Source organism: Chroicocephalus ridibundus, chromosome 1 (genome assembly GCF_963924245.1).
Source record: "Chroicocephalus ridibundus chromosome 1, bChrRid1.1, whole genome shotgun sequence".
Taxonomy (NCBI): domain Eukaryota; kingdom Metazoa; phylum Chordata; class Aves; order Charadriiformes; family Laridae; genus Chroicocephalus; species Chroicocephalus ridibundus.
The window spans coordinates 615,314-639,924 of NC_086284.1; the positions used below are offsets into that span (position 1 = coordinate 615,314).

Below are 24,611 nucleotides of genomic sequence, written 5' to 3' on the forward strand. Positions count from 1 at the left end.
GCCCTTTCAGTGAAGATTTTTTTCCTAATATCCAATCTAAACCTCCCCTGGAGCACCTTGAGGCCATTTCCTATAGAAAGTCAACACCAAGCAAAATGATGTTCTCTGCTGCAAAATGATGTTCTCTGCTCCAAATAGATGATTGTACCTATTTTCACCAATATTTATCTTAAAACTTCTTTCCTGCTTGCCAGCATCCTAGAAGGTTATAACTTCTGGTACCTTCTTGCAGTATTTGAAGAGTTAGAGCAGCAATACATATCCAAGACAATGTTTTACTAAGAACAAAATACTAACTGGCCCAAATGTCTCTTTTAAATACATAGTTGAAGAAAAAAATGAACTTATTATTTTCTGCTAAAGAGAACGGCACTTCTTCAAGTACTAATATGAGCTATGATGAAGAAGTGTATCATAAACAAACCATGATGGGGCAGTTGAAGTTTTTCAAACCATGAATAATCTGCTAAGTAGTTGCAGTTTTTTAAGTTCAAGGACCTGACATTTCTTTAAAATCGAAGACAAAAAGATTTTGTTTCTTATTTCCATGCACTGAACCAACTAAGGTCCACAAAACTGAAATAATTTGTTTCCCAGTCACACCAAGAATTAATGTCAGCGTGTTGTGGTATACAGGGGTTTGACTGATAAGTCTTGTGCTTGAGGAAGTTTTACTTATCAACAGAACTTTCTGCTTTTGAACTGCTGTAAAGAAACAAACTTAAAAAAGACGTTTGAGATCTCTCCGCTTCTATTTTTTGTACTTGAATTCAGCCAACAAGCCAGTGATACAGAGGAGACCACAGGAATATCACTGCTCAAAGGAATATCTTTTCGTTGATAGGCCCTTAAAAGCAAATATAAAACCCCCGAGAGTTACCAAGAATGAACCTATTAAATGTCCAATGTTAACAAAATGAGGTTTCTTTTGCTGAAGGGAAAGTAGAACCTTGTTTGTAGTCTCTTAAGCCTGAAAACATAACAAGAGAAAATTGAAGCACGGTAAAGTAACACATGAATTTCCATGGAAATGTGCATCATAGGTACAAGGCAATATTATTTTTTTTTAAATGCTGAGGATCTTACAGTTCTCCCAGCGCTGAGAAAATGTATCTTGAACTCCCAGGACAATTTAGAGTTGATGATATCTTCCAGGGAGAAGAGTTACATTCAGGTCAGTGAAAAAATGTCCTTTGGCATGTGTGAGGGAGTATTAGGGATGCAGAACAAGAGCATTAATGGCCACAGGATCTACTTGGTGGAGGAGGAGCAGCGGGGTTGGGAGCTGGGGCAGTGGGAGGAAGGCAAATTAACGTCCTGCCCCAAGCACTGCAATGGCTCTGCCAACTCTAAACTGAGGTATGATACCTCCTTCTGTCAGAGACAGAGAGGTGGCAGTGATGCCCTTCCCACTCTTACACCTTTGCAAGAGCAGGGTGAAAGGGCAGCATCTCTGTGAAGCAACCGAGCTCCTTATAATAGAGAAATTACTGTAAGGGTGTCTCAAGGTGCCTGGCAGCCTGCTGGTCAGGAGTGTATAGGAAGCAACAATCTCCCTCCCATTATACAATTAACTAATTATGCTTCTCAGTAGAATTAATGATATATAAAATTCACTCATTCATATTCATAATTCTTGTGTCTCTACACGGTAGCTATGATTTTCTTTTATTGCAGTTTGAATTATAGCAGCCTAAATCTGCTCATTTTTCCACTTCTGAACTCCTCTCATCCCTTCATGTCTTTGGCACAGCTGCTATTTCTGAAGCAAAGGCAAAAACAGAATGAAACATTCTCCTCCCTTCTATGACTTCTCAGAACTCTTTTATTGCCCCATTGGGAAAAACGTTTTAACAAGGCTACACATTATGCATAAATTGTTCTCTATTTTCTCTGGAGGAAACCATTGTGCTTTCTGTTTTATGGTCTAGAAGGTGATTCACTGTCATTACTGAGCTTGTGTAACCTAGAAACCTTATGTGTAATATAAACCTCTTCCATTACATGAAGCATCTCATGGCTGAAGACCAGTTTTCACTATTAGAGATGGGAATGTGCTGAATGAGGTACTTAAAACTCTCAGGAAAAATAACCCCTCAGAAATTGTTAGCTGGTTATGCAAACGCACTGAGAATTTGTTACACAACCTTTGGATCAGGATACGCAGCCCTTTTACCTTCACCTCGCCTACTATCTTGCTGTGAGCATAAACCCTTTTTGCAAGAGAAAAGAGATGTTTGGTACTGCAAAGTGTCCGTGTACGCTACAAACATCAGATATTTGAAACCAAACTCAATTTCATTTACAGTGCAGTAATCTAGAGAAACGTGATTGTGTTTAATTAAATTGTTTTGGGTTAGGCTTGAAGAAGTGGCAACAGAATTTAGCTCCAACCTTACAAAACTTTTCCCTAAATGTCTGACATTTTTTCACGTGTAAACAGCTGCCAAGAAATCATTTATAGGCTACAAAATGTTGTCTTGATTAAAAAAAAACCCCACAACCCAAACCCCACAAATAAATCCCGCCAGGAATAGAACTAAGTTTTCATTTGTTCATTTGACAGAAAGTATACAAACCTAAAATGTTTTGGGGAAATATGTTCTGTTTGTTAGTGTTTTCTGTCGAAGCACTGGAGAGAGGTTATCTCTGTGCGTGTGCATACCTAGGCCTCACTGCAACGAGGAGACAGACATGTCGCCCTGTTGCAGTCTGGAACCTCTGTGCCTCTTATTTCCTTTAAAAAAGGAGAAATTGATGTCCCTGCTTGGTGGGGAAATACCTTGGTGCTGGAATCAACGCCTGTGGGCAGATGAATTAGTTCTGGATGTGCATAACTACACCTAAGAAGTCTGTTTCAGCCACCGTGTTGTATGGCCTTCCCCCAGTTTCCTTGGAAGGTAGTCCTGGTTAGTCTGAGAAGGTTTTTGCTGGGAAGCAGGAGAGGGATACATCTTTTTTGCTGAGACTGAGGAAACAGCTATGAGGAAAACAGACCAAGACATAAATTAAGGCTTGGAGCAATGTAACAAGATTAACTGTCAAGAGACAATCAATAAAGCTGAATGCGGTGTGGGTTTGAGACGCTAAGTATGCTAGAAGATAGAAAACAAGAATATGAAGAGCAGAAGATGAACTTGCCAGGACACTCTCACTAGAAAATGACTTTTAGATTAAATCCTTTTAATTTTAGTTTCATTTTTTAAGTGAAAGCAGATTTTTCCTTTGTTTTACTTAGAAGAGAAATTAAAAGCAATGTCCTTGCTAAATGGTGTCTTAAAAAGACATTCAGGAGTGAATTTATTTGCTCTATTTTGTTCATACTTTTCCCTACTGTAAAAAAAAAAAAAAATTGGATATTTTTCCTTACTGCTTACAGTGCATACTGTGATATATTCCTTTATGATGTGGTTAATGTTTCCATGGGAGGACTAACCTTTCAGTTTCATTTAATTTTTGAGCATTTTATACTTCCAAAATATCCACTGTATTAATGTGGAGGAAGAGGAACTGCATTACCCCTCTTAATGGTGAACTTGAGTTCTCCGAAGAATTGCTGGAACAAATTCATGGCCAGCTCTCTTACAACCAGCCGACTCAGGCAAAAATAAGATGAGGTCACCTCTTTCCAGTGTCTGAACATTTTATGCTGTGCTACTGTTTTGAGTACATCTTCTTTTCCCTTAGGTTCATGTACATCTCTCTCTGGACAGGCAAATATTTAAAAAAAAAAAAAAATCAACAAGTTGGTCTAGCAAATTAAAAACAGAGAATCTTGCCAGGAAAAAAAGATATTAAAACTTGGTTATTCAGTTTCTGTTTATCTCAGTTGGAATGACTGATGGCTGTTTTTCTTCTGCTCTTTGGCTGTTTCCTCTTCTCCAACTTGAGTTTAAAAACTTCATAACAATATTTAAACTTCAAGTAATAGTACTATCTAAACATCCTAAATCTTGAAGTGCAGACACTTAAGTACTTAACTCAGTCTTCAAAACTGCTCTGTGGGCAAGTTTATTAACTTGCTAAGACTGTCTCCAGGAAAGCAATAATACCAGATATGTTTAATCTATTGATAAATTTTAATGGCTTGGGGGATAGTTAAGAAACTAAGCTCATATGTGCATAAGTCTAGCATATATTGAATGATAAAAGTATTATTTTTCCTAAAACAAAACAGCAAACATCTGATTCTTCCGCATGATGGTCTTGGCCCAGCCCTTCTGAGCTGGTTATTAATGGTTCAAAAGAAAACATAAAATGAACACACATGCAGTTCTCAAATAACATGCAAGTTGGAGGACAGGTCAGTTATACAAATAGGTTTCTACAGCTTGATAAGGTATGTACCTATGAACAATTTGCCTCTTAATAAGGTCATAGGGAATGCCAAGGAAAAAGAGCATATACATTTGTTGAGGAGCTCTCTCCTGGAAATGTGATTCTGAGATAGGAGCTGGGACATGATCCAGAGAAAATCAAGTGCAAACCTCAGACGTGGTGGTGTAGTTAAAGGCAAACACAGTACTTGGATCTACCATCAGAGGAATGTCAGCTAGAATAAAGAGGTGGTGTTGTAGTCATGTGCAGAACAGAGAAGACCACTACTGGAATATTCTGTCTAGATCTGGTTACTCTCTTCAAACAGAAGTATCAAGCAATTCCTAAGCATTCTGAAAGGAAGTGAGAGAATTGAAGTTTGGTGTCAGGTGTCATAACTGAGTCTAATTAGTTTACAAATAGAAATATTACAAAGCTGATGAAGTTACCTTTTGAACGTACCAACAGAAGAAAAGAAATCTGATGGTACACACTCTTCGATCTAGGAAAACAAGACATGCCTGAGATCCAGTCTCTAGAAACTGATGACGTTTCAATCCAGATTGAGAATGGAGAGAAACATTTGAATAGGGATGTTAATAAACTAAGAATTGGACACTTTAAAGATTCAGATGGACAGGGTGCTGGGCCACCTTGTCTAGACTGTGCTTGTGCCAAGAGAGGTTGGACCAGATGATCCTTGAGGTCCCTTCCACCCTGGTATTCTATGATTCTGCAATTCTATGAACTATCAGCAATGGCTGGGGAAGATTTTTTATCACTTCAATGTTTAAATGGGAGCAGGTATCTTTAAGAAAAATGGCTTGGGCATTAAGTATTTCTTCTATAGGATCACTGTAGGAATTGGTGGATAAAATCCTTTAACCTGTGACACTCAGGAAGTAAGGCGGGATGACCTTATCTGCATATTGTTTTTAAAATGCTGTCAGTTTTTGAAATCCTCAACCTGTCATGTTATCAGTTTTGACAGAATTTCTCAATTGGATCTCTGTAAATAATGATTGGCCAACCAATGGCATCTTCCTTTGGTGGCTGGGATTTAAGATGTAAGCCCTCTGTCCTCCCAGTCAAAAGCAAAGAATTCCAGTACTTCACAGCAAGTCCTAAAAGAATGGAGCTAGCTGTGGAAATAAAGTGGGAAAAGACCATTGAAACCTCTCTCTTTGAAGGATGTGAACATACAAGTAAAGATAGAAGAGGTGTTTCCTCAGAAGCATGTTATTGGAAAAGAAAATGATGCATAATGATTTGTAGGAATCCCTGCTGACAGTGAAGGTACTGATATGTAGCCAGTGCCATTTTCCACCAAGTTTTTCTGAGTATAAAGTGCTTTACAACATCTTAAGGTGATCATTATGGACACTGTAAATGATGATTCTTTTATGGGGCGTGAAGAAGGGAACCACTTGCTCTCTTCTTCCTGCTGGAGCTCCCTTAATGCATATTTTTTTTTAAAAAGTTGTCACTTGCCTTTTGCCATGGTCCTGTCCCTATTCTTGCCACTTGTACGTTGACCATTTCCTCTGTCACTGTGATAAAGACATGGCACGCAGTGGGGATTACATGAGGCAGAGGGAGTACACCTATAGCAATATTTTATTGCAATTGGTTGCCCCCAAAAGAGTAAGATGTCTTTTACTGGTGAGATTCACCTAAATTCACTTTAAAATGCTCAAAATGCAATCAGTAAGTTTGATTTGTAGCAGAGCAAGAGATTCAGTTCTTGGCTATGAAATTAGAAACACCATTTAGAAAGTAAACCCCCAGAAATAAGAAGGCATAAGTTGCAGAAACATGTTGTTGATGTCTTGTCCCAGCTGACAGCTGGTGCAGACTCAGGTTTGCAGGTTTCTGTCTCCAGGAGCCTCTGGAGGCTGCTCTTACTCCTTTTTACACCTGCGCATGAGGGTTATAAGATGGCATTAAATGCAAATGAGAATTCAGAGCAGTTCCAAGGAACTCTCTGTTCTTCCTCCGTAACAATGGAGATTTATTATACAATGACTTTTATTAACTTTATTCTATGTGAGGACAAAACCACTACCTCAGGATGACCTTCCCGTTAGGAAGACAATTGCATTACAGCCTGATCTGATTTTTTCCCATCCCAATGTGATTTGTCCTGTGAAACTTTGAATGGCTTCATAACCACTGATCATAACATAAATATTTATCTGTAGACTTTGGTAGTCTTACAATCCTTGACATGTCTCTGGCTTTGCAAGAAGAACCCTCATTCCAAGTTACTGATACAGAGATCCAAGGCAGTCTTTAGGGTGGCTTCGCTGAAGCGTTCTAAGGTTTTCTCCTCCTGCCTCCAACTTCTGGTCGATTTTAGGGGCCAGGCCTGATGACTCACTCTACGAACTTCTGCAGCAGGCTGATCCTTGTTTTTATGCTTTCTGTGGAGTGTTTGTTATGTTTGAATGTTTTACAGAATTAAACTTGACAAAATCCTTTTTAATAAGGACAAGGACTGGGAGTTCTTCCTCTCCATATTACCATTTCTCATTTTTTTTAAATGTTGTTTACCATTTTTCTTTGTTTCTTAGCAGCCTCACATTCTTTCAGATGACCTTTCTTCTACTTGTCTTCAGATGTGGCTAAAACCAGCTCTGTTGAGATAATTAAATCGTGTCCATTTTCCTCTCTTTCCCAGCCTGCGTTTAGTTATCTTTCTTGTGTGCAGCTATGTCACTGGAGGCTGTCATACTGCAGCTGCTTCCAAGCTGGCAGTAACATTTCTCTCTCCACTGTCTTCCCACAAGTTATTTCTTCAGCCTCTTTCAGGAGATCCCCAACGTGCCATCCTTCTTCAATAATGTCTCTTTTCACACTTTATTTCTACTTTCAGATACTTTTTGACGCTGCTTATTATTTCTAAGGATTCCTTTTCTTTGGATTTTCTTTAGTTTCTCCTCCTGTTAGGCCGCTCTACCATCACTTAGGATATAGCAGGATTCTTGATTGGATTTAGCAGGTAGCTAAGTGGCTCAGCGCCATCCAAAATGTTTGTAAGTAAAGTCACTGCATCTTTTAACAATTCCAAATCAGCTTTGTTCCATCACCTATAGTTCCTTGATGTAACTTGATGTATATCTTTTCTAGCTACTCGACATTAAAAAAAAAAAAACAAAACCCCCAACCTTTTCTTATTTTAATTCCAATTGTTTATTTTTTTTTCAATAATGTGAGTGGCAGTGTGACATTATTCTTCCACATTTTCCAGTAAAATTTTTCTCTGCATATTCAGTGCAACCTTTACACATTACAGTATTTTTTCTTGGTTTTATTCATCAAGCTGTTAATTGGTCCTATTCTGGCCAAAGGTTATAGTACAACTGGGAGAGCAACAGAGAAGGCAACCAAAGTGATTCAAGTTTGAGAAATAACTCGTAGCAGAATTAGGGGATATTGTTCAGGAAGAAACGTACCTTTGGGCAGGAGGGTACATACGGGTTTTCAAAATCCTGCGTGCTTGGGTAAAAAGTAGTACAGAACAATTGTAGTTCTGAAAAATAAACAGGAGATGTCAGATGAAACTGGTAGGTAAATGGTCTTAAGCAGGTCTGAAACAAATATTTGTGGTTCAGCTGTAGAATTTCTTACCACTGGAGGCAGTGGACACTGAAAGACTACATGGTTCTTAAAGCGATGGACAATCAATGGAAGGAGAAACACCTCAAGGATTAAAAAAAAGACTGACTCTCAGGAACTCCCTGGACCATGAACAGTGAGATGTTGGAATATTATTCTGCAGAAGCATCCCTTAGACTCTCACTGTTTTCTTCTGTTCTTTTCTTAGACTTCTGACCTTGGCCACCCTCAGACACAGGGCAGTGTATGAGGCCATTTGCCTGACCTGGAATGGATACTGCACACTACAGCATTTTTTCAGGCTTTTATAATCCGAACTCGGAGGTTTGGAATTCAATAAATAATAATACAAATTACATGTTGTCTCTCTGCATTTTGGGTCACTTAACATTGCACAGAGACTGGAGCCTCCAGGACAGTCAACTTTGAAAACTGGACCAGCTCTGCAGTGCTAGAGAGACATATCTCTTATGTTTAGTCTACAGAAATACATGTACTTGTGGGCTGGAGAGCACATACTCCCTGAAGCCATTCCCTCATGATCTGAATCTGCCTGTATGTTGCACAGCCTGGATTAGACAACTATTTTGAAAAAGTGGAGGCAAAGGAAAGGTACTGAGAGGCCAAACCCTTCTCTCTTTCCCAAACTGTTGTTTAACTAACTAATACTTGACATGTGCCTGGCAAGATGGCCAGAACCACAAATTCTTTCTCAATCTGTGTGGGAAAAAATTATCTGCTATCATCCTGCTTTGTTTATTTAGCACTGGCAAGGCACAAAGACGAGGAGGGCTATTGGTCTTGTAAAGCTTGTAATGTAACAAGTGGAAAGCCAACGTAAGTGGAGATCAGAAGAGGGAAAAAATGAAGGACGTAGGAGCTCAGAACCACTCAGAATCAGTAAGCATTTTAGGGACAAATCACTCTCCTTTAGTTTCTTATCTGTAAAATGAGGACACCTCACAAGGTTGCATGCAAATTTGTGAAAGTTAGAGATGCTTATTTTCTGCAGTAATGCACACAGTAAAAAAGATCCCGAGGAAACAGAATATTCTGTGTGCGATGTAATACAGAGAAGGGGGAGGCCACACACTGGATAAAGAGGATTAAAAAAAAGAGAGAAATAAAGAAACAAAAAGAAAATTCTGAACAGCAAGATGCTGAGCACTCTTCATCAAAGGATCTAATTTAAAAAACCACTCCAAACAGGATTTATTAAGAGTAGAGACACAGTCATCTGAAGACAAAAGAAACAGCCTGATTAACACATCTCCTACAACGTGTCCGCATTAACATGAAAGGATGGCATGTTATTTTTTCTTCTTTTTTCTGATGTAGTGATTTTTTCTTTTTTTCCCCTTTTTTAACTCTCTTAACTAGTCAGTCTTGTACCATGTTTTTCTGGATATCTATCCTGTGTCCTCTACAACCTCGTGAGGCTTCTGAAGTCTTTCTGGACCTTGTTGCACAAATATCTGTTCCCTGGAGCTGTTCCCAAACCACTCATTTTGTTGGTACTGGGTCAGTTTGCTCAGTCTTTGTGGTTACGGTTCTGGATGCCGGAGGTATTCACATGGCCCTAGATACCACAGTTCCCGATTATCCTTCCCTGCACAGTAAGGTGGTATCTACAATTCATTCGAGCTCAGTCTCTACTTCATGCTCTTTTAGATGCATCATTTTAACACTGGCAATTCTCAAGCATCTTAAATGTTGTGCCTCTGCCCAGGCCTAGTCACGTCTTGTTGCCAGCAGGTATCAAGCTGCCCATTACATGCTCTCGTCCAAGTCCTGTTCTTCTCTGAAAATTATAAATTACATCTGGTAGGTCTTCTCAGGCTCTTGTCAAACTGGGAACTTTGTTAAATGCTATTGGATTTATTGTTTTTCTTTCAAATACAGAATAAGATGATATCTTTTTTCATTCAGTGAAATAGATAGTGAGAGCATATAGGCAAGATGCAGGAAGGTTAGTGGTGAATATACTCTTCAGCCTCAGCTGAAGAGTACCCTAACCATCAAGCTGTCAGGCAGGCTGGGCTGGAGGCAACGTCTTCGTTCTCGTGACGGCAAGACACCGCTCTTCTTCTACACAGAGATTTATTGTAGGATTCTGTACTGTAGAAGACAACTCTCTGAGCAGAGGGGGAGAATCCAGCAACCTGGTTTGCAGTCCCTGCTCCAAAGTCCTTGATGTCTAAGACATCTGACTCTAAAAACAGCAATAGAGGGGTTTTATTAATTGTGTCTTATTGTCAAAGTAATGGTTTATTTTTGAACTGCCTTTGACTGCTAAATTAGAGAGATAAAGAAGCAGGGTATTAATCTCACAGAAAAAAACCCCAAAAGCAACAACAAAAAAACCACCATAAAACTCGAACCCAACTGTCTTTTGCCTGTTATCTAGGTTTCTACGGCTCTGATCTCTTCAGGAATAGCAAAACCAGCAATACTTCCCTGCATAACATGAATCTTGAAAGATTAGGGATCTATCAATGATCTCCGTTTACAGACATGATGTGAAGGTACTGCAGCTTGTCCCTGCCACCAGTATGGAAGTTTTTGACGTGGATTTGTGAACTGTCCTTCTTCATACGGAAAATTCCTCTTTATTTTTATCAACCACTTTGATGAATTGCTCCTTTGCAGTGACACACCAAACATAAAATACTTAGGCTATGAAGTACCTTTGTGGTTATTACCTCTCATAGGTTATCACCAACAAATGTCAGTCATCAACCTTAGTCAGCCAGTGCTGTTGACCTTTCTGGTCCATTTACTAAATTCATCAGCAAACGTAAACTGGGCTTTTTCCCATTTTGCCTTTCTTGCTAAAAGGAGCTTGCTGTAAAACTCTCGAAAGCCACTTCATCGACCTCCTTCAAATCCTTCAGTATCATGCTTACAAAAAAACTTGGCCATGCTGGTGGGCTTGAACCACCTATTATAGTTATTAATATCCTTGATATTAATTGCCTTGACTTCACTCCATCTTCTTGTGTCTTTCCTATCTTTGGAAAAGATGGAAAGTCACAGTCAAGGATGATGTTAGCCAGCGGTGGTGATGTTCTTAACATGAGTGCTTACTTAGATATATAAAAAACACTTCTGTCATTCTCCTTATGTATTCACTCATTGAGAATGTTTCTTTTAAGTCTGTTTTTTAAACATAAACACATGAGTCTTGGTGATGCCTTTTTAGGTACAATGTTGCCAGACCTTTTCCGTATCATGTTAGCTTTATTATCTCTGGAATGAAACCAATGCAAAAGCAAACTTTCCAGCCCTCAGGCTAGGTTACCCCGAGGAACTGACCTTTCTAGGAAGTTTGTTGTACCGTTCAGAGTTACTTCATTTTAGTTAAGTGAAATAACAGGGAGACAATTTTTAATGTAACAAACAGGTTAAATAAAAACCAACTCTAACATCTTTATTACAAAGTGGTTTTGGTTTCCTTTCTTTTTTCTATATCCCGTGAGAAAGGCACTCATTATACATCAGTTTATGACTCCCTTATGTTTCTTTCATTTATATGGTTTGATAATCAAAGCATGAAAAAGGTCCAGTTCAATTAGAATTGCACCGATCACACTTCAGTACACGTCTGACGCTCCTTTGAAATATCACTATCCAGCCTAGCCTAAAAATAATGCAAGTGATGGAATGGCAACCGTTGTGATTAGAAATGTCGTATAACCCCAATACCTTGTCGATTAGTCTTGCTTTCAGAAAGCAGATGGGCTATATCAGCTGTGTGAACTAATGCGCAGCCACGTTGCAAATCTCCAAGTGTTTGTTGGGTTTTTTTTCAGATTTCAGAAACTCTGCGCTTGTAAGTCAATCTTGCTGCCTTTGTTCCTGCAGAAGGAAGGCTGTGGGAACAAGCACTGCTCCTCAAAATGCATGGCTATTTACTTCCTTTGAACAATAGGGTTTCTAAATACCAGTTCTTCATTTCTCTAGCAAAGACAAAGAATAAAGCTCAATGGGAAACCTAAAGTCAAATGTTATCTTGGCATTCAATAGACAATTGTGAATACTATAATTTAGAAATTATATGGAACAACAGGTAAACAATCAAAACATTCCCCAGCCAGAACAACAGTTTCTCTGTGGTAGGAACAGATTCTTTGTTTGATGAGCACAATTTTATTCCAAAGCACCGTGAGTTCTTTATTTAAAAAGATAAACTGTATGTATTTTTATAGCTACAGCAATCATAAAAGAGGAAATGGATGTAAAATGTGTTCCTATTAGGTATCTAAAATTGAAAATAATGATGCTTAGAGATATTGTGGGACATAAAACAAATGGATAAAAATATAAAATGCTATTGGGTTCTTTAAGATGCATTTTCCAGTTTAGCATCACAATGGTTTCTTTGGTTGTGCCTACAACAAAGAGATGTTTCTTTCAGCAAATATGTATTTGCCTTTATACATACATAAGCACATGTACTGTGGATTTTTGTTAAAAGGGACTGAAGTTTAGGATTGTGGCCGTACGAGCAGCACTCATATGATGCACAGGCTTGCCTGGAAGATGGGATGAACTGTTGTAGCACTCCTGTATTATCACTGCTCAGTGGGGGATGCCTGTTTTTGTGTCCTGGGGGACGCGGTACCACCCAGGTGCTCAGCACTCCCATCCAGGCTGACTGTTGCCCTGGCAGTGTACCTTACCTGACACCTGGCTGATGGGTGCGTACCAGATGACAATGGCAGCATACTAGTGGAATTACTGCTTTCAGCTAAAAGGGTAAATATTTCTACTAGTGCAACAGACTCTACTGTTCAAACTCCTATGAGATACACATATATTTATGTATCTGCTAATCCTACTAAACCTCTTAGAGTTCAATAGGTTTTGAGGTGGCTCTGGCTGTGGGCACTGTTCCCTTTCTCCTTCCTTTCTTCCTTCCCTGCCCAAACTTGATGAGACACCAAAATGTTCCTTGAGAACTTCATCTCAAGGTAAGAGCTGCAGAAGGTTGCTGGGCTCCCTGTGGGGAGTGGCATCCACTTTCTTAACATGCATCCACTTTAGTGGGCATCCACTTTCTTAACATGCAGGACTATTCCTGCTCTGCAAACCTCTACCTTCCTCACTCACCTTCTGAGATTGCTAATCCCGAATGCTCAGCACCCTGGCTCTAGGGAGTGTCGTCCCTCAGGGAGGAGAGAAGGGATGTGTGGTTTGTTTCCAGGCCATCTCCTTCCAGGTGCAGGAGAAGGAAGCCTATGCAGACACCAGAGAGTACTGGGAGGAGACGCAGATGTAGCCAGGGCAGTTGGTACAGAAGTAGAACATCGGCTGGAAGTCATAGATTCTGCAGTAGACGTGGGACACAGCTATGTTGGTACAGCATCTGCTACTACTACAGTATGACTTTATTGCCCATCACTGAGTTTTTTAAAGGTTGTTAAAAGAAAAGAAAGGAAACATCTGTTTCACAGAAAACATTGGTATTTTGAATCACAATGAAAGCTATTTTCCAAATTTGTTCCAAAGTGGAAATTATAAAAATCTTGTTTTGGAAAAACATACAGGTGGTTTTAATTTTTATAGTTACATTTTGTAATGCCTTCTTAACATTTATCACATCTTCTTGAAACACATCACAGCATGTCAGAAGAAACGCTGTATCATTCTGTATCTCAAATTACAACAGTCATTGAATACTAATAAAAATACCCGATTTTCTGGATCCATCTGCTTCTCCTGTAATAGCGTGACATGTCACACAAAAGAAGAAGGTAAGCACCTGCTGAACTAATTCAAGGAGCAGCTGTTGTCAGGTTGTGTTAGCTTGTTCACGTGCTACTCAGCAGCAATGCCAGGAGCTGGGACTGCCACTGTGGATTTATGCTTTCTCTTTGTGCTCTTCCACTTGTGGCAGAGTGGAGATATGACTTGTGCTCTTCTTCCTTTTTGCTGCCTGAATTTTGCATCATTTAGGGCACTGGCTGAGAGTTTCAGTGGCACCTCCACACTCCAGCCTATCCTGGAAACTGGTCGCAGGGAAATACCGGTCTAAATCTCGTCGGACTAAGAACAAAACACATAGGTGCAATATCAAATGCCACTTAATAATAAGCTCTAGATCTAATGGTCATCCTCGGTGATCTGGGTCTCATTCAATCGTTTTCTTACTTGCTCCACTACCACCATGGAGTACGTTTTGGTTTCTCGGAGCAAACTGATCATCTGTTTTCAAAAAAACCCCTTCATGAACGACCTACCTCCAAAAAGGATCTGAAATCTTTACAGAGATCAACCATTATAAATTGATCCAGTTGCTGTATGTCTGGAAGTCTTAGATGGATAGCTAAAGTCCGCAGTTTCCTTCAGGAGAGCATGTCTTGGCAGAGACAGGTGTATCGAGGTCAGCCTAGACGACAGGTAACTACTTGCCGAGAAACCTGATGAGAACCTGTGAGGTCCTTTACCAGTGTGGAGCAAAACAAGGAAAGGAGAGAAACCTTGAGAATGAAAGTGAGCAGCAACCAGCTAATAAAAACAATTTTCTGCTGAACTAGCTTTTTCGTGTTAAAAGCATTAATTCTTGTCAAATAAAATCTTACAGAGTTACATACTTAAAAATGCCAGTACCTTAGTGTTCCAGCACTCTCCTTGTAGATGCTGGGGGATGCTATCTGATGCAAGACTCTGGCATTGAACTGAAAATTTATTTCCTTTGGGAAGCAATTTAATTACAGAAAAATGTTTTTCATTTTCACAGAGAATTGACTATATCTTGTTTGTTTATTTCTTTTTGTCTCCGATATCAGTCAGTTACCTTTACTGGCAGGGAAATGTAAATGCATTACATTCCTGGCAAGCGTATTTCACCTTCCCCTAGCGTCTCTTAATCAAATAGAAAAATTTGCTTTATATTAAATTATTGAAAAATGGTGCTGTGTACTGACCTTTGGATTATAAACATCTTCATAAATATTTCCACTCTAAATTCTTTTAAATTAATTAATATTAACTGTTTAGTTGATACTGCAGTTCACATTTTTGGCTTCCAAAGTAGATGATGATAGCTTAAATTCCACTGAGGGTACAGGGCAATAAAAAGAACATCCAAAAAATCTGCTCAGGAATACTTGGGATATCATTCATCGTTTAAATGATTTAGTGTGCTTCAAATTGTATATGTGCGAGAAAAAACTTTTGCTTTTTAATAACATTTAAAGAGTGAAACTGCTTTTAGGCAACAAATAACCAAGTAAGAAGGAATTACTGCTGTAATTCCAAAAGCCCAACATAACTGAAAATAGATGTTATTCATCTATTCTAGCTTATAAAGTGTTCATAATACTTTAAACAAAAAAGGATGAACAATGATAGAAGAATTCTTACTTGGGGGAACAAGAGTTTTGGTTTTTTTTCAAGTTAGTTATATATTTTCCCTCAGATAAAAATTGGAATTACTGATTTTGAATGTACATGAATTGAAGAAACTATGCCATTATTATCTACGCTATTCCTTTATTGTTTTAATCAGTGGAGCTAGACTTGCAGAAAGAAAAAACAACAGAAAAAAATATGCATGAAGGAACCAAGCACTTCCTGATAAATAAGTACTTGCAAAAAGTGTTTGTTAATAAGGAATGTACATTTATGTTTTCCTAGAAAGGGATCCAGTAACAAAAAAGGTTATCTTTGCATGTACTCCATGCTTTTTTCATCCTCTATGAACTGCGATACTCTTATTCTTATTTCTTCCATTTGTTTCTTTTGGTTTTAGCTTGCAATATTTGCAAGCTTGCAAAATGTGCAAATGTAAACTTTGCTCTCCTTAGTCACGATGCCCTGTAATAAGTTCAGCTTTGGCACGCTTGCTTTTTGGAGCAGTGACATGCCTCTTCTCTGTGGATATTTCTTTTCAACAACCTTTCCCATCGACATACCTCAGTGACTTCCTATGCTTCTGTTAAACAAAATGCGGGGAGCGTGTTCGGTTGCAGCCCTTAGTTTCAGTGAGGCTTAACCTGCTGCCCAGTGGCACTGCTCTCCGGGGGAGACCTTCGCCAAACACACTTTGGACCCGCAGTACGGAAAGGTGACTGCAGAAAACTTTCCCGAGGCACCACGTAAATAAGGAATAAGAGAACAGTGCTGTCATAAAATGTGGTCGGGGGGATACTAAATGGTTGTGGAAATAGTTCACTTACTGCGTAGCTGAGAGGCGTGACTGCCGCGCAGGAATATTTATTTCTCAGTTGTGGAATTGGTCTCACACAAACTCAAGACCCACCTGCTGTTGGTTGGTTCAGTTTAAGTAGCTTCACCAGAAACTGTGTTTTATTACTCGGCAAGGGTTTGTGTCATGCTTGTGGCTCCAGGGGCATAAAGAACGTTAACTCTAATGTAATGTAAGCCCTTATTGTACAACGAGGAGACCTTCAGCTTCTCCCAGAAGACTGCCGAGTAAGAAAGCCCAAACCGGTTTCAGATAACTAAGTCTTGTCCTAACCTTCTACCTAGATACTTTGCAAAAGAATGGCATGGTCCGAAAAAACAAAAAGTCATAGCATAAGTTACAAGCATATCTATCTATGCAACCAAATCATAAACTTCGAGATATCCAATAACACTTAAATGTGTTATTAAACTTTAAATGCCTTTAAAACGAAGGTTCTCAAGCCAGCAGCACTTTGTGTCAAGTTTGTCATGATGGCTGTCTCTAATAAAACCGGCTCTGCTTACTCAGAATACCGAGGGGAGAACAAGGAGAAATACCAGCCATATTTTGTTCCCAGTCTAACTGACATAATTCCATGCACTTCAGTAATGTTGCTTCTCATTTACTCCTGTGAAAGACTTTGATTCAACAAAGCCCTTGCATATGTGCTGAAAAGCCCTCACCAGGCAATGAAATCCCCTTGCTTAACTGTAAGCAAAGTTAGACCGGACCTCAGTGCTTGGGTTTTTTCAAGTTAAATGCGTGCCTAAGACCTTTCCTGGATAGGGGCCTAATTGAATAAAATAGGGGATTCGAGTCTATCCCCTATAATCTTCTCCATAGTGTTCACAATCTTTCTTGTCTAAACTATCTTGCCTGATACTGTTTACCTTGTCTTAGCACTAAATGCAACATGATCCGCAGAAAGTTCCGCATGTCGTTGGGCTTCATCGAGCTGAACAGGGGGTGGGGATCCTCTAACATTGCGAGACTGTCTCTGCAAGGAATATGAGTTAAATTTGCAGTGCAGTTAATCGCCAAGTAAGGATAGTATGTATTACTGCTACAAAAACAGTTGAATTCTGGAGTAAGGCCGTATAATTGTGACAATAATAGGCGCATTCTCAACAAAGGTCAAGAGGATTTTAACGAAAAGAGGGAAAGGTTGAGTTCAATATTAAATTCAAAATAAAATGTCAGAAACAACTTAGTAATTTTGGTGCAAAAAACTGCTACTAAAAATGGAAGGAGTGGTGAAGTCAGCACCGTGCCTGACTTTGGGAGTCCGGGGGGCCGTCCCCTGTCGCTGTAATGATTGCTGGGAGGTGTGTTTGCACTGTAAGACATTTTCCGAAACTGGATCATTTAACAGTCTTCCGCTTACTCTGGAAGATATTATACAGCCCTTTTCATAAAACAATAGAGCTCTAACATTTAACAACTCCTTTTTTTCCCACTACTCTTACTGGAAAGCTGTTCCAGCACTTTGCTGCACCTCGTCTAGTTTCCAGGATAAATTTAATCATGAACGGGGTATGAATATTTATTCATGTACTGGTGTTCCCCTTTATTTAAGGAGTGGCAGAGTGTTTCCCTCATTAGTGTTTATGCTTTCGCTGCCAAGTGGAGTTGCTTTGTCTGACTGAATCCCATACCACCATTTCTCTCCACGCTGGGCAGATCTTGTTTTTCCACCTTATCTGCGTTATTCCTCAACTCCCCGGCCACTGCAGCTGTATGGCACGGTCAACTTTTCTGCCTTAAGTTTGCACTACTGTCCTGGCAGGTTCCAGTCATTGCTTATGTGGTTTTGTGTTGTTTTCCTTTTTTCTTTTTTTTTTTTCTTTTTTTTTTCTGGTGGTTACAACCTTTCATCTGCATGCAGGCATTGGGAGTTTTCCACATCTCCGGCCATAGCATGTATTGCGCTTCAGATTCCCATCTGTAGAAAGACACATCTTGAAAGCAGCCCAAAGGTATCTTTCAGAAGGCAAACTTTTCAAGACAGAGTAATTAGGGGAGAAATATCTGAACAGCTCTTTTCTTCATTCCCATGGAAATTCCGTTCTCAAATGTGGAGACAGCAGTGAACTTCCACAGAAGAAGTCTACCTGAGTGATTTGAGCAAGTTTTACAAAGACGAACGGAAACCCCGATTAAATAAGAGCAATAAAGTTGGCCGAGACACTTTCGTAAGAGGATTCTGAGGTGTGACAATGTGAATGGACAAAGAATGAATGCTTCCTCAGGTGGGAATTTCTAGTATCTGGGATATCTGACCAAAATTTTCTCGCTTTTTATCATGCTGTATCAAAAGTGCTTTCCTGTTTGACTTTTTTTGATCACGGATAAAAGTCAGCTTTTGTCCTCAGAGCTCCTTTGTTAGCTTCATGCCCTCCTTTGCCCTTGTCTTTCCAATTTTTTCCTGCCCTGCTAAGTCTGTAGTAAGAGTGCAAACACCAGTTTGGCAGAGTTAATGCGGAAGAACGTGCCAATCTCTGAGATCTGCGGTCTCCATGCTTTTAACTTTACAGTCTTCCAAGGAAAAAGTTTTTCCAAGAATTGGGGAATTATGAATGTTTACTCAATGTTGATATTTATGATGCTTGCATACGTGTGTTGTTGGATGTTGTACTGTGGACTTTAAGAGTTCCTGTAAACTATGCTCTGTAAACTATAAGAGCTGTAGTTTCTACTGTAATTGTTTAAAATTTTTCAGTTAACCGGGACTGACGTTTTCTCGATGAGCCCCCTGGGAAACTTGGATACTGCAGATTATTTGGCACTGACCTTTGTGTCCTGGCACTGAATCAGGATGCCCTGGCACGAGGTTAGCACGCACTATGTCACCTTGGGACACAAGCTACCAGAGATGTAAAAGAATGTTTTCTTTCTTGTCTTAAGATATTGCTGCGCACCCTTTACCAGCTCTCCTCTTCTACCTGAGAAGTGACTGTGCTGATATGAAGTATTTCTTGCCCAGTTTTTACTTATTTCATAGCTTGTTCCAAGACTCGGTTATTAATGATTCCACTAAAGCTCTGGCCTCTCCTTGAAGGGTATCACTTTTTTATTAAGTGCATATCACAAGGGATTGTTACTCAGTGGCAGCGTGTTAGTGCGATTGTTCACTAACTTTTTTTCCACACCAGCTCTGTTCAATAGCTTTTATTCATGGTCTGGAAGCATTAATAATCTTCAGTGCAGTGCCGCAGCTAAATTGGCAAACGCAGTAACTTGGCATATAAGCAGAGGAGTATCCTGTAATGTATTAAGATACTTGTACTCCTACCTATAATGTTAGTGAGCCTGGTTTTGGACTGTTGTATAAAAAGAAGGGGTTTCCTCTTCAGAGACGAAGATGAAATGTCTACTAAAATCCCTCCAACTCTAGAAACCCAGTCTTGGAGGGGAGAATTAAGGACTAAATGCACAGTCTGTTCAGTTAACCAGGAAAAAGGTTAAAAGGTAACTTGATAGCAAGTTATATGAAACTGAAAAGAAAAGGGATTTCTGAGGGTAGACTCATTTCCCTGTAACAGCAAAATACACAAGAATGCCAGTGCTCCCAAAATGGTTTCAGCCCTGTTTTGTCTAAAAATACGGTGCGTTCACAAAAAAAAAAAAAAAAAAGCAAGCAAAGAATAATGACTTAAGGGATCATTTAGCTTGGTAGGTTGCGTTTATTTCCCTCTTCAAAGGTTTTAAAATAAGGCTAGCGATGTTTTTTTTTTTTTAAAGAACTGCTCAAGCTCAGAGTTGCTTAGCCAAATACAGAAATAATTGGTTGAAAATCTCTGGAATGCCAGTTTAGGGGAATAGAATAATTCCTTTAACCTCTAAAATCAACGCAATACCCGTTTTAACCCCTGTACTATTCTCAGACCTGGTCCCCGTTCATAGAAAAATCAAGGAAAGGCCCATAAAATCAGTGGAAGGTGGATTGGAACTAAAACCATTTAAAAGGTATAAGATGCTACGTGTTAATGATCCGTAGGTATGTGGTTCAATTCTGCAATAAGTGTTCAAGAAAATCTTACAAGCAGTTGGAAAAATAAATATAACTGACATTTCTCTCAAATTGTCAGGGAATGCACCCCAGCTGTATTTATTATACACATTTTCCCCATGTGCTCTGTGCTTGCATTCTTTCGTGATGAACGATGTTGCCGTGTGCTGGAGTTGTCGTGCTATCTTTCTTGTTTGAATCAGGAATGTGCGAGGAGGTTATTTGAGGACAAAATACTGTAGGACCTCCTGTCATATTTTTGAACGTGTAGCACGGAGCTGCGCAGTGGCTGAATGGCTTGGGTTAGGAGCGAGTTTCAGTGTAACGAAACACAGGCTGCTCATGCTCCCAGTGCACCCGCGCCTTGCTGCCCGCTCTCCTGTGTCTACAAGAACCGAGGACCAGATCTCCACCTGTGGCTGTCAGACTTCTCATTTGAAGACTCTGGGCATAAATTTTGCTTTTCTGGTAAGGTAAAGCGTGGGCCTGGGCCTAATGCTCCTAGACACTACGGCAGCAGTAAATAATGCATTGCCGTCAATCCCTGCAGCTTCGTTGAAATTAATAAACTTGGCTGTTGCCCAACTCTGGAGAAGCATTTCACCCTAGGGAGGCCTCCGAGTCCATCAGGGAGCATACGAAACAGCAAGCTGATCTTGTGGTATGCAGCAAATGTAAAGATCCTGTTTCAGAAAAGGAAAGAAATGACAGAACATGTAATGCCGTAAAAGCCATATGCCTTTGCACAGGATATCACTCACATGGCACAGATCGTAAGAGTGACATACATTTTGATCGCTATTTTACCCCTATGTTGTGACTACACACCAGAATTATAAAAAAAATTACAAAGGCAAACAGCATGTAGCTCAAATCTAATGCAAAAGTTTCTAAGAAATACAAGAAGTTCATTCTGGGGAAACCTTTCTGTTTCTGGTTTCTTCTGCGATTGCAATTTTCTCCTTAACATTTTGAATTTCATAATTTGCTCTGCGTTTTTTCTTCCAAGGAAAACAAAAAGTGAACTAGCATCCCACATCTCCTTTTCTTAGACTGTCTTCTCCCCTCCTTAGATGTGTGCTGTTACCAGTTGGCCACCGTCCCTGTCTGATTTTCTTTGACCTCTCTCTCTCTTGCATTCCTGGCTGCACAGTGGCTCACTCGGAGATTGTTTCCTTCCTTGACCCTGGTGAAGGGTGGCAGTTAGGAAACTTTCCTGGGATGTGAATGCAATGCCTTCAGTTCTTTGAGAAAGGTCCAGCTCTCCCACTGTTGGGCAAGTGCTCTAATCGCTCAGCTATTATGCAGAAACTGCACTTTTCCCGTTCTCTGTAATGAAATCGGTGCCAACACTTCCTTCTCCTCCCTGAGCTCACTGTTAAGGGTAAATACTGGGAGAAGGCGCACTGGATCAGCCCCCTTAGGGATGTGGGCAGAATTTAAGGGCCTGTCTGCCCTAATCTAGACTGCCGCAGAGCAGAAGATGAGGTGCCCAGATCGCTCCCCAGACTGGAAGGTCACAGCGTCCTGTTCATAACGCATGCAGTCACCACGGGAACTTGCAGGATGATCATCGTATTCTGAGAGATGGAGACACCTCAAAGTGTAGGTGATTTGGCTCTGGATCACTTCAAGGTACACAAGGAAAATTCAGGCACCAGAAACCTTTTAAGCCGTGTCTGTAACATTAACTAAAACACTCAGCAAAGTGTTGTAAAGCTCTGGGAGAGTAGATTTGAGTGTAGTAGATGTTGATGGGAAGTAGACTTGGGAGGCGAGTGTGCAGTCAGGGTGATTTTGGTGATGCAGTAGAAGCAACTTATCAGAGAAAGTACGTGCTCGGTCTCTGGGAAGGACTGCCTGCCTTGACAGTGGTCTGTCCAGCTGGTAGGACGAAGCACAGAGACCGTCATAATTGGAGGATGGATGTTCACAAAGCAGAGAAGAGAGGAGCTGGTGCTCAAACGATGTTTGAGAGTCACGTTAGAACTTTTTGAATTATTCAGGTTATAACTAGCATCTCTGGCCATTTCTGAGTGCTCTTACCAAGTGGTTTAAAACCCATGCTCATATACATCTGGGATGGTTTAAGACAGAGAAAGAAGACAGAAAACTTCCAGAGATGCCTGGGAAGGCAGGATTTAGCCACTTGCAAAGTCATCCTTTTCTATGGAGGAAGAAGGCAGTTGTATTAGCGTGGCACTGGTCTCTGCCAGCCTTTTCTTGGGATACTGACTCAAAACCCTTGGTTGTTTCCAGGGAGAGAGAAAAAGGGGATGTTTTCTACAAAAACGCACTCCTTGCTCTGTACCTAGATACGACGTAGGATGCAATGTCGACTGGAGCGTGAGTCATGCGCTCCACATGCATTACAGCACTCGGTAAGTGGGCAGTGAAGCGCAGTCGCCGGCCCGTGAGTCATCAGCTTCGTGTGAGTGGGCAGTCAAATCCTGCATAAGCTGATTTTTCAGAGACATTCTAAGGGTATTTTGAAGTATAGCATATGGCATGGGCAAATTATTTTGGTTTTGTTTGTGCTTGCTGCGGCTTCGGCTTTGGCCAAGGCCCCACGTTATTAGGCCTGACATATCCTACAAGTTTTATTTTCTGTCATTCCAGCTCTGACATGCTTGTCTAGAGAAGTTTCATCATCTGTCTCTCTGTAAGCAGCTTCCATTTCTCTTTACATTCCGAGAGAAATGAGGAAGTGAATGAAAATATCAAACAAGATAAATAAACTATACTATTTCTTCTGCTGTTAGAGCTGCTTTGGCATCCAGCTATGGTTCTGGTGAGCCTTAAATTCAAAATATGAATTTTCCCTTTCCCTAGTTCTCCTTTTAGTGTCACTGGATGATATAAAATAGCTGTAATCCTCTGTCCTGCTGTTCCGAAACTTCACCTGGCACCTCGTATGGCCGCAGAAATCCCGCCACTTTCTGAGACAGGGCTCCTGCCGCAGCCAAAGGACCCCCAACTGAGTTTCACAGGAGTCGTGTCCTACTCGCATTTTTTAAGCTTAGGGCCACATATGGGTCAGACGCTCCCTCCATCTTTATATGGAACTTGGAAAAAGACGGTACTTAGCTTCCTCCCAATTTTCTGCAGACCCTTGGTATGTGGCTCATGAGGAACACAAAAAATGGCAACTTTCCGAGCTGTAAGAGGAAGACAGCCAGCTCAAGCTGGGCTGGATGAGACTTCTCGGCGCTGCTCCTTGGACTTGGCATCTCCCGGAAGAACAGCCCTGCTCTGCTGCCAGCCGTCATTGCTGCTGCTGTCTCAAGGAGCGGCCGTGTACACCACGACGCCCGGTTTGGCGTGGAAGCTCCCCTGCTGACTCAGGGCGGTGTATTTAAAAGCTGCTAGTAACAAAAGGGAGTTCTATTCTTAATATAAAAATCAGTACTGGTGCAGCTTCCCCTCCGAAAAAAAAAACCCAGAACAAACCAAAACCAAACCAAACATGAAGACCACCACAAAAAGTAGGCTGGTTCGAAGCGCAGTGATGAGAACTCGGGACAGTACGGACGTGGAGGCGCCCACAGCGCCCTTCTTGTCGCCGCGGTGTGGCCACACACCCCGCACCCTTGTGCCAGGCACAGGAGCCTGCCTCTCCCAGTGCCCCCCAGGGACGCCTGATGGGGCAGGGTCGGACTGGGGACAGCACTCTCCGGCCCCCCTCAGCGTTCGAGGAGCTCCCGCAGACCTCACCGGTGGGTGCTGGGACAGCCCCTTTGTTTTCCCCCGAGCGGCAGCGCAGTTGCGCGCCGGCTGCCCCCCCACTCCCTCCTGCCTCTCGTATCGCATTTCAGCCCTGGGGGGGGCCGGCAGGGCAGTGGGGGGACACCCCAGGGACCGGGGGGTGGGGACCCCCGCGGGCGGGGAGACGCGCTTTTCAAGGTGGGGGGATGCGGGGAGGCGGCCGCACCGCGGCGGGGCAGAGGCGCTGGCGACCCAAAGCCCCTTTCGGGGGCGCCGATTCGCGGCTGGGCTGCGGGACCCGGGGAGGGGGGGGCACGGACAAAGGGCGCCCGTCGGCAGACAAAGGGGCAGCGGCGGAGCCGGGGGGCGGGGGGGATGGGGGGGTGGCTGCAGAACGGGGCGGCGGGGCCGGAGCGCAACGCCCCGGCGGCCGGAAGACAGGGCGGGGGGTGAGGGGTGGGGAGAGGGGAGGAGGACCGGCTCAGCCCCGCTGAAAAGGAGGGCTCGCCCGCCCGTCGCCCCCCCATCGGCCCCCCCAACCCCCCCTCCCCTCCACCGGCTCCTGCCCCACACCATGGCTCTGTCCTGGAGGAGCTGGCTGGCCAACGAGGGGAGCAAACACCTCTTTCTGGTAGGGGGCTGCCCCACCAGACCCGGGGGGGTGCCCTCGGTGGGGCTGAGCTGCGGGGAAGGCTGGGGAGGGGGGCGCGGGGGGGGGGGGCGGGCGGCCGGGGCCAGCGCGGCTGGCGGGTGCTGGCGGGGCGCCGT

General features: G+C 41.8%; 1 protein-coding gene across 9 annotated transcripts in view; it reads left to right on the plus strand.

The window, feature by feature from the left end:
• Positions 1 to 23,575: 23,575 nt before the first annotated feature.
• Positions 23,576 to 24,611, plus strand: part of NOX4 (NADPH oxidase 4) — a 135,751-nt gene continuing 134,715 nt past the window's right edge. For 3 of the 9 annotated variants that reach the window (XR_010069866.1, XR_010069865.1, XR_010069867.1), the window contains exon 1: positions 23,577 to 23,854. Coding sequence is in view for 5 of the 9 variants with exons in the window: in XM_063325157.1 (XP_063181227.1) it covers positions 23,605 to 23,854 (250 nt within the window). In the remaining 4 variants the exon portion in view is untranslated. Of the gene's footprint in view, positions 23,855 to 24,356; positions 24,475 to 24,611 lie in introns of those variants that run through there. The other 6 variants (XM_063325157.1, XM_063325187.1, XM_063325169.1 and 3 more) reach the window with 4 other exon arrangements.